The sequence below is a fragment of the Limulus polyphemus genome, unplaced genomic scaffold (assembly GCF_000517525.1).
Source record: "Limulus polyphemus unplaced genomic scaffold, Limulus_polyphemus-2.1.2 Scaffold517, whole genome shotgun sequence".
In the NCBI taxonomy this organism is placed as follows: Eukaryota; Metazoa; Arthropoda; class Merostomata; order Xiphosura; family Limulidae; genus Limulus; species Limulus polyphemus.
The window spans coordinates 318,720-333,764 of NW_013666127.1; the positions used below are offsets into that span (position 1 = coordinate 318,720).

General features: G+C 33.5%; 1 protein-coding gene across 1 annotated transcript in view; it reads right to left on the reverse strand.

The window, feature by feature from the left end:
- LOC106458797 overlaps positions 1–10,022 on the reverse strand; it is a 15,120-nt gene extending 5,098 nt beyond the window's left edge. The window contains exons 1-4 of the mRNA XM_013918345.2: positions 9,928–10,022; positions 7,974–8,139; positions 5,804–5,952; positions 1,081–1,198 (exon numbers count right to left, since the gene is read on the reverse strand). Of these exons, the coding sequence (XP_013773799.2) occupies positions 1,081–1,198; positions 5,804–5,952; positions 7,974–8,139; positions 9,928–9,979 (485 nt within the window). The 5' untranslated portion in view covers positions 9,980–10,022. The remainder of the gene's footprint in view (positions 1–1,080; positions 1,199–5,803; positions 5,953–7,973; positions 8,140–9,927) is intronic.
- Positions 10,023–15,045: the final 5,023 nt, after the last annotated feature.

Here is a 15,045-nt window from a genome sequence, read left to right on the forward strand (position 1 = left end):
AGTCCACTACTGACATACGTTTTGAGAATTTAAGCACATGATTAATCAATTAATATTAATAGCCACATTTTAATGATGTATACGCTTAAAATAGCTATTTTTTTCCCAGGCCATCCAAATACCCTACGCCAAACACAATTAAGCACAATGGGCTATCTGTGTTCTGCCCACCACGGGTACCGAAACTCGATTTCTAGCGTTGTAAGTCCGCAGACATACCGCTGTGCCACTGGGTGTGTGTGTGGGTGGGGGGGGGGCTGGTGGGAAAGGCTAGGGAAGGCAGCTAGAGTCATCACCACCTACTGCCAACTCTTGGATTGACCGTCATATTATAACGCCTTCACGGCTGAAAGGGCGTGCATGTTTGGTAGGACGGGGATTCGAACTCGCGATCCGCAGATTGTGAGTCGAGCGCCCTAACCACCTGGCCATCCAACGTGGAGGTTATAATGTATATCAACGATTATGTCAACATAAAGGGTATAGTAATATATATATATATCAACATGAATGGTATAATCATAAATGTCAATGATTACGTCAACATAGAAGATATAGTAATATATATCAACATGGATTGTATAACGAGGACATAGTAATATGTATCATCGACAATATCCAAATGAGTACATAGTAATATGTATCAACGACTATATCAACACAGAGAACATATCAAACCCAATTTCAACATGGAGGGTTTATTAACCATTACATCAAAGTGGAGGATATAGTCATGTAACTACCACTAACGTCCATTTAGTTAGTTACATTATCGTTTTAATTTGGAGAGGAACGAACAATTTATTTAACAAATTATATAAGTTATTGAAAAACATAAACATTTTTCGTTATCTTGCAAATAATATTACTTCTATTATCGTTGATATTTTTATTTGACACATACCACCGCTGAAAACGACGTGTTATGTTTTATTTTAATTTTTCAACGAATTTTTTGAAGATTGCCATTTTAATGGAATTTAACCAATTCTGATTTTATCAATGTTTAGCAATTAGCAAGACTGAACAATAAAATCTGCATACGTACACAAACTTGTTTTTATGAAATAAGAGACTTACGCACAAAACAGCTGGTTACCAAACATACTTCCTGCATTTAGGTCTTCAAAACAACCGTCTGCGAAATTAGATCCATTGCCTTTGGTATAACAGCTGGGTGCACCACCATCAATAAACTCTGTTGAGTAAATATCAGAAATAATTAAAGCATTAAAAAAGGCAAATAGGCATCATAAGGTTTTTACAGCATACGTTAAATTTATCTTTGTAATCGTTCTGGCATTATGGCTTAATTGTTGCATTTTCCTCTTACGTTAATCTTTCAATTATCTATTCATATATAATTGATGAAACGACTGAACATCTTTTTTGAAATGAATATATGACTGCTGTGCCTAACATTACATTGACAAAAATCTGGCATTATGTTGTGCTCTCAAGCAATAACAGGATAATATCATTTCCATATTATCTGGTTTCTGGTATTCTAGCCAATACACTAAAAGACATTTAATGTCAACAATCTAAGGTCTTAAGCCCATAATCCATAATTTTTTAATGACCTGAACTCGCAAAGCACATTCTTTTGTTTCTTTAGTGATCATACCTTTTTTTGAATTTATCACTTTTGCACTGTTCTTTTTGTTTCGGGTAGAAGATTGGAATATGGTGACGATTTTTGGAGTTCTTGACATTCTTTGTTAATATACTTTGTTTACTTAGAATGTCCAAGATAGTTCTAAAATCAAAGACTCGAAAATAACGTTACAAACCTTTCTATTCAACAGTTATCTAATTGGCATTATTATTTTAAATAAGGGATTAAACTTTTCTCCTACACCTTGTTTTTGACATAAATACAACATGTAACTGAACAATTCATGACAACACTATAATGCCACACAGTTAATCACTTAAGTGAAACAAACAATTTCCAAGTATAACAACAAACTAAGTATCATGTCACAAAAAATGAAAGAAGTGCCTTAGAGGGACATAGCTACTCTTTCTTCTTATGAAGGAGGAGCTACTGTTATTGTGTACACGATCAATTACGAACACAAAGTTTCAAACCTTGTTACAAGCAACTAAAAAGAAATCCAACCAAGACAACTGAAAGGAATTTAAACGATAGGGAGAAATTATCCAAGACATTCATTATAAAATACTTTTGCTCCAAAAATATCAAGATCATATAGACTTCATGCATCACACCAAACCCACAAACCGAAGGAACCAGTTAGACCAACTATGAGCTGCATTAATAGTCATACTTATGATACAGCTCAACCAATTTATTCACTCCACTGGCTTACCATAAACACTATTATACTAATATCTATTGAGGGTTTGGGTCCGCTTTACTTCACCATATAGTTATATAAAATAAGTATGTGAATAATGTTATGACATTTCATCGAATTCATTATTGGAAGGCCCGGCATGGCCAGGTGGTTAAGGCACTCGACTCGCAATCTGCGGGTCGCAGATTCGAATCCCCGTCACACCACACATGCTCGCTCTTTCAGCCGTGGGGGCGTTATAATGTGACGGTCAATCCCACTATTCGTTGGTAAAAGAGTAGTCCAAGAGTTGGCGGTGGGTGGTGATGACTAGCTGCCTTCCCTCTAGTCCTACACTGCTAAATTAGGGACTGCTAGCGCAGATAGCCCTCGCATAGCTTTGTGCGAAATTCGTAACAAACCAAACCAATCATTATTGGATATTATACATCGGACCGACTGTTTAATGATGTTACATACACACTCCTATATTAAGAACTTTTTGGTTCCATACTAAACCTGCATGGTGGGGACATTACTGATTATCTTAATAAGCTTTATTAGCTCTATTTTTTAGAGTTTGGTCAAAGACGTTGTCACACTTACTTGTAGTTTGGGATCACGATAAACTCCGTCTAAATCGTGTATAATAAAACTTCTAAATATATGACTTTCTTTAACATTTCTCTTCTCACACGCCCTCTATCTTCGTGATCGTAAATTATTGGAGGAAGAACCACTTTATATTTCACATTGTTTTCATCAAAACTATTACTTCCTCTTCGTTTATCGACCAATATTTAAGAATTGTTAAAGAACAGGAAAACAGTCATATTGTAAAATAAAAAAGAAAATATAGACCACTAAGTGTCGTATTGTCCTTCCTTTCGGATCGGCCTCGTATGGCCTGGTGGATAAGGCGCTCGAAGCGCTATCTGCAGGTAGCGAGATCGAACTCTTTCATAGAACATTCTCGCCCTTTCACCCGTAGGGGTGTCATTATCTTTTATTATTATTATTCCTTGGTATAAAAAGTAGCGTAAGATTTGGCGGTTGGCGGTGTTGACAAACTGACTTTCCTCTTAGTCTATCCCTTCAAAATTAGGGACGGTTAACGCAGATTGCTCCAGAATAGCGTTTCCAGAAAATAAAAATTAAAGAAACATTTAATTTTTCATATGTACAAGTGCATGCCAGCTTTGCATATCAGTCTGTATAGATAAACTCTCATTTTCAATGAGGATTGACCTACAATAAAGTCCACTTGGTTACACTGTACGTATTCATTTGTAAAGAAACAAAACTTTTGATTAAAAAATTATACAATCTATTAACAACTATAAAAATCTATTATCTTTCAACTAATATCATTTCTATTATTATTATTTTCATTTAACACATAACATTACTAAAAACGATATGTTCTGTTTTGTTTTAATTTTCTATCGTTATTATTATAATTATATTAACCTTAATGATGTATTGTTATAGTATTATTGTCGCGTCCTTCTGTCGCCTTAATGTTCCACGTAATAAAGGATTCCTTTTGTTCTTTTTCAGTTTACAATCAATATAACTGCTTAGTGTAGGCCTAACAACGAAATATTGTTAATTAATTAAATTATTTGTTTGATAGCTGAAGGCATTCAATATCTGATTTTACATAATTTTTTCTTTCTTTTCTTTGACCCAATCTAGTTAAAGATGCACAATCTTAATCACGTATAAACGAAATTTATTGCCCCCCAATGGCACAGCGGTCTTAAAACGCTAGAATCCTGGTTTCGATACCCGTGGTGGACAGAGCACAGACAGCCCATTGTGTAGCTTTGTGTTTAATTACAAACAAACAAACGAAATATATTCTATAAATATTCAGATGTGAAACCAGGAGCTTAATATATAGTTAACCATGACAATAAGACATGTCAAAAATAACAACGAAAAATATATTCAAATAAATGTCCAATGAAATTCTCGAATGTTATTTGCTTGTTTTGTTTCAAAGCCACACTGGGCTATCTGCACATTTCATTTCAGGAATTTATCGCTTACCCACCGAAGGACCGAGAATTTTGAAAAATTAGTTCTTTTCTTTGGAAGAAGACGTACTCACGATACCTCTTAATAATTAGTAAATAGAACGAAAATAAAAACAATTTCAATTGAATATTTTCATCTTATTTGCATTTGCTCATTTATGATATAAGTACGTCATGGAGGGTTAAAGATATTTATTGTTTATTGTTTTATTTGTAAGTAAGCACAAAGCTACACAATGGGCTATCTGTGCTCTGCCCACCACGGTATCGAAACCCGGATTCTAGCGTTGTAAGTCCGCAAACATACCGCTGTGCCTCTGGGGGCGGGTTAAAGATAAACGAATCACTGTTGAATAATTTCCGCTTGTGTGTGTGTTTTTTTTTCTTTTAAACACAACGAAGGCGATTTTGTAAATTGTTAAACATACGACAGCTCGAGAAATCGTCTTAGTGCATATCACATGTTTATGATAATTTAAGAACCTTCTCTTTAGTGGTATCATACGTGTACTAGAAACTTTAGTTCATCTTTAAAAAATATGTATGTTGTGTTGATTTTTAAGACTTTCTTTGCCTGATATCTAACTACTAGCGTAAAGAAAGGTACTGGGCAAAAAATAACTTAACAGATCAACAAATATTTGGCTAATTCTAACTGTAACAGTTTGAAAATATATTGTTCTGAAATTTCCTTGAGTGTCTAAGACATTGTTTTCATGTCCTGCTGGATACATGAATACAAAATAAGAGAAAAAAAAAAACAAGCTACGAGGTTTGGTTTGGTTCTTGTTAATCACAAAGCTACACAATGAATTATCTGTGCTGTGCACAACACGGTTATCAAAACTCGACTTTTAGCGTCATAAGCCTGTAGACTTACTGCTGGGCCACTGGGGGTGCTCCAACTTCCACTTTGTGGCTTCCGTTATCAGACTGATTTGTTTCGTTAGATAATCTTCTAATACGATTACCATGAGAATTAATGTGTAGAACTTGAAAAGTCTTCGACAATATACGTGATCGAGAAACTTTAAGAAGTGTCTAGGAGGAAAGTTAAATTATAAATACAAGAATCAATGATAGTTTCCAGTTAATGGAGTGTCAGTCACTCAGTTATGTATGTAGTTGTCAGTTTGTTCAGTGATTTACAAGTTAGTGAAGTATTCAGATCACTGTTAGTTACTCGATTGTTTAACTGTAAAATTGTACAGGTAAGAATATTTGTAAGTTAGTTGTAGCACCTTTAATGCGTATATTTCTGCTGAAAGTGAAAACTTTATTTATGAACTACAACTCTATACAAAGGAAATTAGCTTGTAGCCAACGTCAAGGAAGAAATAAGTTAATTTGTTATCGTAAGTGACCTGTACTTGGCATTATTTTCACCAAATAATTAAAAAGAAAAACTCCTCCAATGAAAGAACCCGTTACAGCAGTATAGAAAACTTGCGAACTTACTTGCCAGGTTAGCATAGTTGTTCTCACACATGTAGTTTACTGCTTTCTTTAAAGCTTCATCAGCAGACTGAAAGGAATATTTCAGCTGTTCTGGAAGGCACTTCAAAGTTGCATAGTCATCTGTGCAATTAGAATCTTTTTCCATGGAACTAAAAAAAAAAATCATGATAGATTTCTGATGGATTTGAAAACATGCTAATATCATTTTGGAGTTTTAACTTCCATTGTTGTCAACACTTACTAAATCAAAGCATAACTACAAAACTTCTGCAATCTACAATCACATTTCGTACATTTTACATTAAATGATGACGGACCTCCTTTATCAGTGTTATAGGCTTTTTAAATGTTGTGCTGAAACTCAATATTTAGTTTTTGTTTCGTTGAACATAACAAAGTCAGGTTTATTAGTAGCAGCAGGCTTTAGCTGTTAATAAAAATACCCGAGATGTCACTTGAAAATCAAGAAAAAGAATTTAAAAGTCTGAAAATATTTGTAAACGCATCATTTTAATCAAATATGTTTTTACACTACTACAAATATATTCGTTTTTAACTCAGATTGTACTTTGTACTTAACACATATCACTTTTTCGTTTGTTAGTAGAAACCAAAGCCAAATAATATCCACGCCTGTTGAGACATTAACGATTAGCGCTTAACCCTAATCACATGTTAAACAAAATCAACACGAAACACAATACAATAAATGAAAAATTTTAGACACTCATCCTTTTTTAAACTTGCAGTAAATTGTTTGAAATCGAAAAGGATCTTTCACAAGGATAACAGTTTACAAAGTAAACAGCAAGCAATTCATTAATCCCAAATTTATCCGAATAGTTTTATGTGTTTGTGTAGTTTCCAATACAACACATAAACTCGAAGATTCTGGTCTAAGTATAACTGTTACATATTACAATTTCAAATAAGCTAAAACTGAGTTAAATTTATAATTTAGATTTAGTAGTTAAATAAATGCCGATATGTATCCAGTTTACGATATTTGCCAACAATATTGATACACACAGTTTCTTTTTTAATATAAATATGTTTTAATATACAAACAATAATTTAATTTACAATAACAGTTAATTTAAATAATGATCTATGTACAATAGATTTACAAACTTACAAACAATATTTAGTCTTCTTTCTGGTATAGAACTTCCTTTATATGTTATCGTGGGTTCACGATGAACGAATGAATTTTGAGTCGATGTATATGCATTTCACTGGACAGAGAGCTAGCTCGTTGATCACACACAGATTACAGGTCAAGTTTTTCACCGCTAAAGTTATATAATGTTTGTAAAGTTCGAAATTTATAAATGTTCCTGGTCAAATATCTGAAGATTCCCGATTAATAAGCGTTAATGACAATTATAGCTTCCGAGGTTTATAGTATATCAATTGTCTTGGTATATAGTCTTTTTTGCACGTCACGTTGGTTATATTTATAGGCGCGAATTTCAGTTTACGCAACAATATAAACAATACACCAATGTTTACGTACACACATATATTGTTGATTCTTACACTCGAGAATTTTCTACAATTTTATAGAATAGGCGGGAATTTCGCAATACAGATTTAACAGTATAAGTTATGTACATTTTTAAATATAAGTTTAACTTAAACAAACATCGATACTAAAATAAATATATAATAGTAAATCCGTCACAATAACTCATTCGATACTCTTATAGCTATGAAAAAAATGACATTGAAAATCTCCCATTAATTTGTGCAGACACACACATAAATAGATAAATAGCTTAAATAAATATCACGAGTAACCAACAACTTAAATACATATCATAAGTAACCAACAGCTTAAATAAATATCACAAGTAACCAACAATTTAAATACATATCATAAGTAAGCAACAGCTTAAAATATCACAAGTAACCAACAGCTCAAATAAATATCATAAGTAAGCAACAGCTTAAATAGATATCACAGGTAATCAACAGTTTAAAAATATATCACAAGTAACCAAAAGCTTAGGTTACGACGTTATAGAAAATGAAATTTACAAATTGGTTTCTTCTCCGTATATACGACGCCATCATTTTTAGAACATATAATATATATTTCTTACTCTTCAATGCTCAATTTCTCTCATATAGTTTTTCACAAAATATCATAAAAAATTAAGATACAAACTTGCAAACTATGGAGAAATCTCTGGACACAGCGGCAGACCCCAGTAATCTTTCTATTTTATCAAAGTCGGAATATTGCTTTTTCTTACACTGGACTAACTCTTTGAGCCTCTCGGCCTCCCCTTGGTCGTCACAGCCCTGGAAGACATCTCCGGCTGGGTGGCAAACTGAAATATAGTAAGTGCATTTTATTAGAACTTTACAAATATTGCTTTTTACTTTCCCAGTTGTATATACAGGGTGAGATAAAAGTAATTTGCCCCAAAGTCTTAAAAAATGATATACAGGTTAAACTATTATACATTGAAAACTAACTAATACAAATTGGCAAAACTATGAAAGGGCATGTTAATCATTAGCAAGAAAATAAAATTAACCACTACTATTTCAATTTAATCATGGGCGCCCCGGATTTTCAAAAAGAAAAACAATTACTAGATATGTAAAATTATTCTTCTATGTTATTTATTGTTATACGTTGATACAGTTTTATATTCATTCATTCCGTGCCAGAAAAATGGCGACTTCCAGTCTTCCATAGAAGAAAACTATTTCGATTTCATAATTTTTCAAAGTTGAGTTACTTGACTCCCCTAATTTTTTTTCTGCGGGCGCCCCTGAATTTAATACTGAATATAATATTTGGGGCAAATTACTGTTTCGTAACTCTGTATATATAAAAGTTCATGCTTTGATCATGTTTAATAGTTCCCAACTCTATTAGAATAAGTTTTAATTTTACGATCACCCAGTTTAGTGAAAATTACAAGTATTTTGACTCCTGATTATTTAGGATACTTCTGTTTTGACAACTTTGCATTTGACCTAAATTTACCATTAATTTATTATTTTTATCATTCAAAACACATGACCTCCGTTAGGTTAAATTGTCTAACGCTCGGTGTGTTTTCAAATTTAACACATAAGTATATGATACCTATATAAGTAATGTCTGAACTCCTTATGTTCTCTCGGTTTTTAAAATACGTTTTGTCTCCATGCGAGACTATCTGAAGTCTGTAAGACTCAGCATTAGGCACACAATTGGTTCGTGATTCTTTTTATTAATGAATCAAATGGATTACCAAAATTTCTTTTAATTCCTGGGGGATTATTAATGGTTGGAGACGGCTTGAATGGGTAGTGAAGAAAAACTTTATTATAACAGCAAATGTACAACGTTTCGACAAGGTTTTTGTCATCATCAGGCCAAAACCTTGTCGAAACGTTGTACACTTGCTGTTATGTTAAACTTATATTAAAGTTTTTCTTCATAACCCATTCAAGCCGTCTCCAACCATTATTAGTCTCAAAGTGGGTTCCTCGTCATCGAATTTCAATTCATCGTGGGGGATAAAATACTCTAGCATATGTTCATATCTTTTAATGTTTTGATAAATTTCATAAATCATAAATATTGAACTATGAATTGTTTGTTTTTTTGTTAAGCATAATGCAGCACCATTAACTAAATGTGTTGTGCCCAACGCAGGGATCGAACCACGGATTTTAGCATTAAAAGCCTTCAAGCTTACTGCTACGACACTGTGTTACTTGAATTAAAAGAATTTTAATTTGTGTCATATTACTGGTATAAAGACAACAAACTAAGCATTTCCTTACATCAGAGATTCAACATTCTGAGGTCTGCATGGCCTGGTGGTCAGAGCACTCGACTCGCAATCTGCAATCCCCGTTACCAAACATGCTCACACTTTCAGCCATGGGAGCGTTATAATATGACGGTCAATCCCACTATTTATTGGTAAAAGAGTAGCCCAAGAGTTGGCGGTGGATGGTGTTAATTAGCTGCCTTCCCTCTAGTCTGTCACTGCTAAATTAGGGACAACTAGCGCAGATAGCCCTTGAGTAGCTTTGAGCGAAATTCAAACAAACCAAGACCAAAAAAAAAAAAAACTAAAATTCTGCCGTAATAGAAAATTGTTCAGACCTACCTGACAGTGAAGTGATTGCCAGAAACATAAAAATAATATAAACAATAGCCATTTTTTTATTCTTTAAAACTTGGCGAAACAAGCAGAGCTTCTGATTTTCTAGCTTTTTCAACAAATTACTCTCCACTCGTCGAAAATAGAGAGTCTACATCAGAGTAAGATAATTTATAGTAAAATCCGAACAAAGGATCAAACACTAAACCAATAGATTGGTCATATGTTGTTTGCGTCATTCTGGCAACCTTATGCCAAAGCATCAGGGATATGTGGCTAAACAAAACATATAATGACATATGGTTTCCTTTACCAGCGCATATGAACCGGTTTATTTTATTTTATCAGGGTTAGCACAATGTATGTTTCACCATACAACGAAATGGATAAAAATGATAATAGTGTAGGTTGTCTATTCATACTATATATTTCAAATTAAGGAAAGTCATTTAAAATATAACTTATTTCATATTGAATTTATTCGCGTTATCTCACACGATATGGTGAATATTTCTTAATTATACACAGGCTTATTAAAACACAAATTCTAAAGCATTATTGTCTATCACGAAAACTTAGCACAAAATTTGAGTCTTCTTTTAATATTTAAACAAAAGCAATATCTTAACCAGGAAACAAGTGTTAAGAGCGTGTTCTCGGCTGCTGTCGTTCGAATTTAACTAATTATAATAATATAAATACAGAAAAGCATATTTCAGCTATTATGATAAAAGTTGATGAATTTCCTAACATAAGTCTAAAGGTTTCATTTAGAAGCTTATTTCAATCTTTTCACTTTACTGTACGAATAAGCAAAGCCTAGAATAATGATGTATTTGAAACATTGGAAATCGACACGTGATTACAAAACAACTCTTAGAAACTGCCAACAGGATAACATTTGGCATAAACAGATACGATGTCCCCATTTTTGTTTATTGTAGACATTGTCTTATTTTAGCTTTTGGTAAAATATTGTTTAATCAACAGCCTTAACATACTGACACCTCGCAAATAGTTTGTTTATATTCGCGCAAAGCTACTCGAGGCTACATACGTGGCCGTTAGACTTTTTTGAAGTAATAGACTAAACGGAAAGCAGCTAATCCATACCCCCCACTGATAACTATTGGGATACTCTTTACTTACAAATAGTAGGATTGATCATCAAATTGCAACATCCAATGGATGAAAGGGGGGACCATGTTTCGGTAAGGGAATTCGAACCCTCGAACCGCAAATTGTGTGTCGAGTACCCTAACCACCAGATCATGCCAGATCCTCGCAGATAAAATGAAAAAGTTTAGGAAAGACAAATATTTAGTGTTTCACAGACATGTCATCGAATGCTCGTGCGATAATGGAGCTTTTCTTAGATGTGAGTGATGCAAAAGTAGAATTGAAACAAATTTTTAAAAAATAATAAGAATTAATTGAAAAAATGCTTAGCACATGTTATAGGTTTCGAGAAAAGACTTTTGTGTTTTTACTTTGAATACAAATAATATCAAATCATCGTCGGTGATTTATTAGTTTTCCTACCTTTATAGTTAAGTTTGTAAAAATGTGCAACATTTAAAAGGATGTTCGCTTATAAATATGCTTTGCAGTGGCAAGAAAATTGTTTGTTATATTTCAATAAAATGTAGTCGGGTCTTTTGTTGTATATTAAAGGACGTGAGATTTTATAATTTTGGCGCAATACACTACACGTAGTATTATAACCCTTCTAAAAAATAGTACATCCGTTTCCAAGTGTGGTTAATGATTATATCCGGGAAACATACAACTCATTCAACCATATTAGCTTATATACAGCGATTTGAAAAAAAAGATATATTCGAGTAACGTGTGAATCGACACTTTTATTACTAGTTATGAGTGACAAGTTTGAGCAGAGATTGAATGCCAGAAATTTGAGTATTATTTGAAAATAAAAAGGTTGTAAAAACAATTTGATTACAGATGCTTCAAGGACACTCACCAGAACATGATTATGACGTACAACAGAGTGTGTAAAGCAAACTGTTTAAATATTTGACGTTTTTGAAAATCGCATTTCAGTTATTTTAAACTTACTTAGTTGTCGTATAAAAAATTAAAGCTTCTCGCTTCCTTCCTTCCGTCTTTACCTTGGTGTATCACTGCCATACAAGTTCAATACATTTTATTTATGTATGTACACGCTAGAGGAGGCTTACCACCAAACAGGTAACTGTATCGTCTAAATTGCATTACGGATGACAGTGCGCAGGCAGAAAGCGTTGCGCCATCTACACGTACGCAACCAGCCAACATCAATCACTTTTACTTTATTATCATTAGTTACTGTGCAACATACTTCTAAATAAAGAAGTTTCAATTAATATAGCGTAGTATATCACATCAGTTCATACAAATATCAAAAGTTTGAACATTTTCCATGAGAAATTTGTTTTTTACTGGTAGTAAAGAGCGTCATCAGGGGAATGAACAGGTTTTCAATGACTTTCTGTTTAAAGTTTACTTGACAAACTCTTTTAATTTTTCATGGCATGTTCTCATGAATTATTTCAAACAATTTTCATTTTTTCACTATAAACACTCAGCAACCTTAGTGATTAATGTTATAAATTACTAAAGTAAATTATTACCATATGTGCACTCCGTGTATCTTCTAAGTTGGGGGAATGCCAGAAAAATGGTTGCAGGATAAATTTGACGGCATAGTTCTATACTCCACTACGCTATTATGCTTGTTGTTGTTTCTTTTGTTTGTTTTGCTGATTCTGTAATCTACTGTTATAGTTTTCAATTTCTAAATACAAAGTTTTCAATTTATATCGTGTTATTAAGTTTGTTTTGCACTCCCACCAAAAACAGCGATGCTTATGAACTAACTCTAGGCCTACATAAAAGACTAGAGTCTGTAAAACGCACACAAAAATAAGCAACGTTTACGAAACGTTTTTCTTTCAGGTGTATATATATTATTAAAGAGTAGAACTTTTCGTAGGACGTCTTATATTTTAATACGTTGTTAATACATTCATTTTTTTACTCTTTACTACCAGTAAAAAAAAAAGAAAAAAAAGAGTAGATTTCTTATAGTAAATACTTTAACTTTTCGCATTTCCATGAAATCTTATAATCACTGTGTGGTGTTCTACTACTGTATTGTATTTTAAACTTGTTTAAACGCTCACCCCCTCCCGAAGACTCCGTTGTAAGTCTGAGGGCTAATAACGCAAAAATAGGATTTCGATACCCCTGATGGATATAGCAAAGATAGCTCATTGCGTATTTTTGAACTTTTCAACAAATAAATTATTGATACGTGTGCTTACACGTAATATGTACATTTTATTTTGTATCTCTTGTCTGTTTTTTGTTAAGCACTGGGCTATCTATGCCCACTTCGGTTATCGAAATCCAATTTTCAGCGTGATAAGCCTTCAAGCCTACCGCTTAGCCACAGGGGGCCTTTTGAATCTCTATCGCAAGAAATGTTATGTGGAATGAGTTCAGAGATCGCTTATTTTAACGTTTTTCTGTAAATAAGCAAAGCACAAAACGTTATTATAAATTGCGTGTGAAGGCTGGTGATAAAGTAGTGAGTATACTTGGCTCACTAGTGAAACTAAGTTGACAATTTTGCCCAATTCTGTTTGTCAGTGTCAGAGGCGTCGCTAAGTGCTGGTACACGAGGCCTGTGCCCCGATTCTATTTAACAGTGCCATGAATCCCAGTTGGTGTCTTGAAAAATCAGAATAGAAAAACCATGATCTATATCATACTGAAACGCCGAAAATTACTGCGCCTACGGGATAGGGCCCCAAATCTTTTGAGCACCTAGCGACACTTCAGGTCACTGCCAGTTTGAAAAACTGAGATATTTACTGGAGCGAAGACAATAAACATATAGGAAATCAAGTATCAGTTAATCTGCTACATATATATATATGAAAATGTCGTTGCTACACAAACTGCAAGGTGATTACCGAGAAAAACCTATGCATAGTTAAATTTGATATATCTTAAAAATTAGCTGTTACAAAGCAACTAAATTCACCATTAGACACATTAAGAATTATAAGTTTCATTCTGAAAATTCGGATTGAGTTAGGTGAGTTAACTTACTAACTTACTCTTGTCAATACCAAGCAACAATTAAACAAAATGTTATGGTCATCCTTGACCCATTCTTTAAACATATCCGTATATCTACTTTTATTTACCGCAGAAAAGTAAATTTTAAGTTCAGGGATATTAAAAGAATTGAAATTCAATCTAAACGAAACGGAAATGAAGAACTATGTAAGGACGCCATTGGTGGGAAGGGGGGAGACTCGCATGCAGTTTCTTTGAAACATTTCTAGTCAAGCTGGTTGAACACATATATACGTAAATTACGCCATAGCGTGGGGTCTCAAGCTTAATCGGGGGGGGGGGGGCACAATAGGTCAGTCTTCTTCTCCCCACCCCCAAGCCTTTTCCGAAATGATGCTTCTGCGTTTTTGCGTCTGAACAGTTCCTCAGTTGTACTTTTTTTTTCTCCAACAGTAAGTGGAACTATGATCTAATTGATTTTGGTTCTCGTCATAATTTTAAATGCCTATAGACATTTGCGAAAATTGAAACTGTAATGTAAAACAGGTATGGCGTTTTATTTTTATAGGTTTCGTGAAAACAGGTGAAACCGGCATTTGTTCCGCGGTCGTCATTTCCGCTTCCTCTACAGGTCTTTTGTTTTGATCTTTGATATTTTTATTCGAGAATCTTCGAGTTCCTGACGATTAGCGAAACAACTGACCTTTTAACATCATCGTCTGTTCGAGTGATATACAACATTATGGATTAAAACATTCAAAAGCCATTTTGGATTGTAAACAAATAACCGCAATTACCTCAATTTTCAAGTAAACTTACCATAAAATAAGTTAGTAGAATAACATTATTCAAGTAAACTTACCATAAAATAACTTAGTAGCGCAACATTATTCAAGTAAACGTACCACAAAATAAGTTAGTAGATCAATTTTCATATAAACTTACCATAAAATAAGATGGTAGAGCAACATTCTTGTTTTAGAAATATACACCTGGAAAAAAGTTAAGCACCCCCGTGTTTTTTTCAAGTGATTC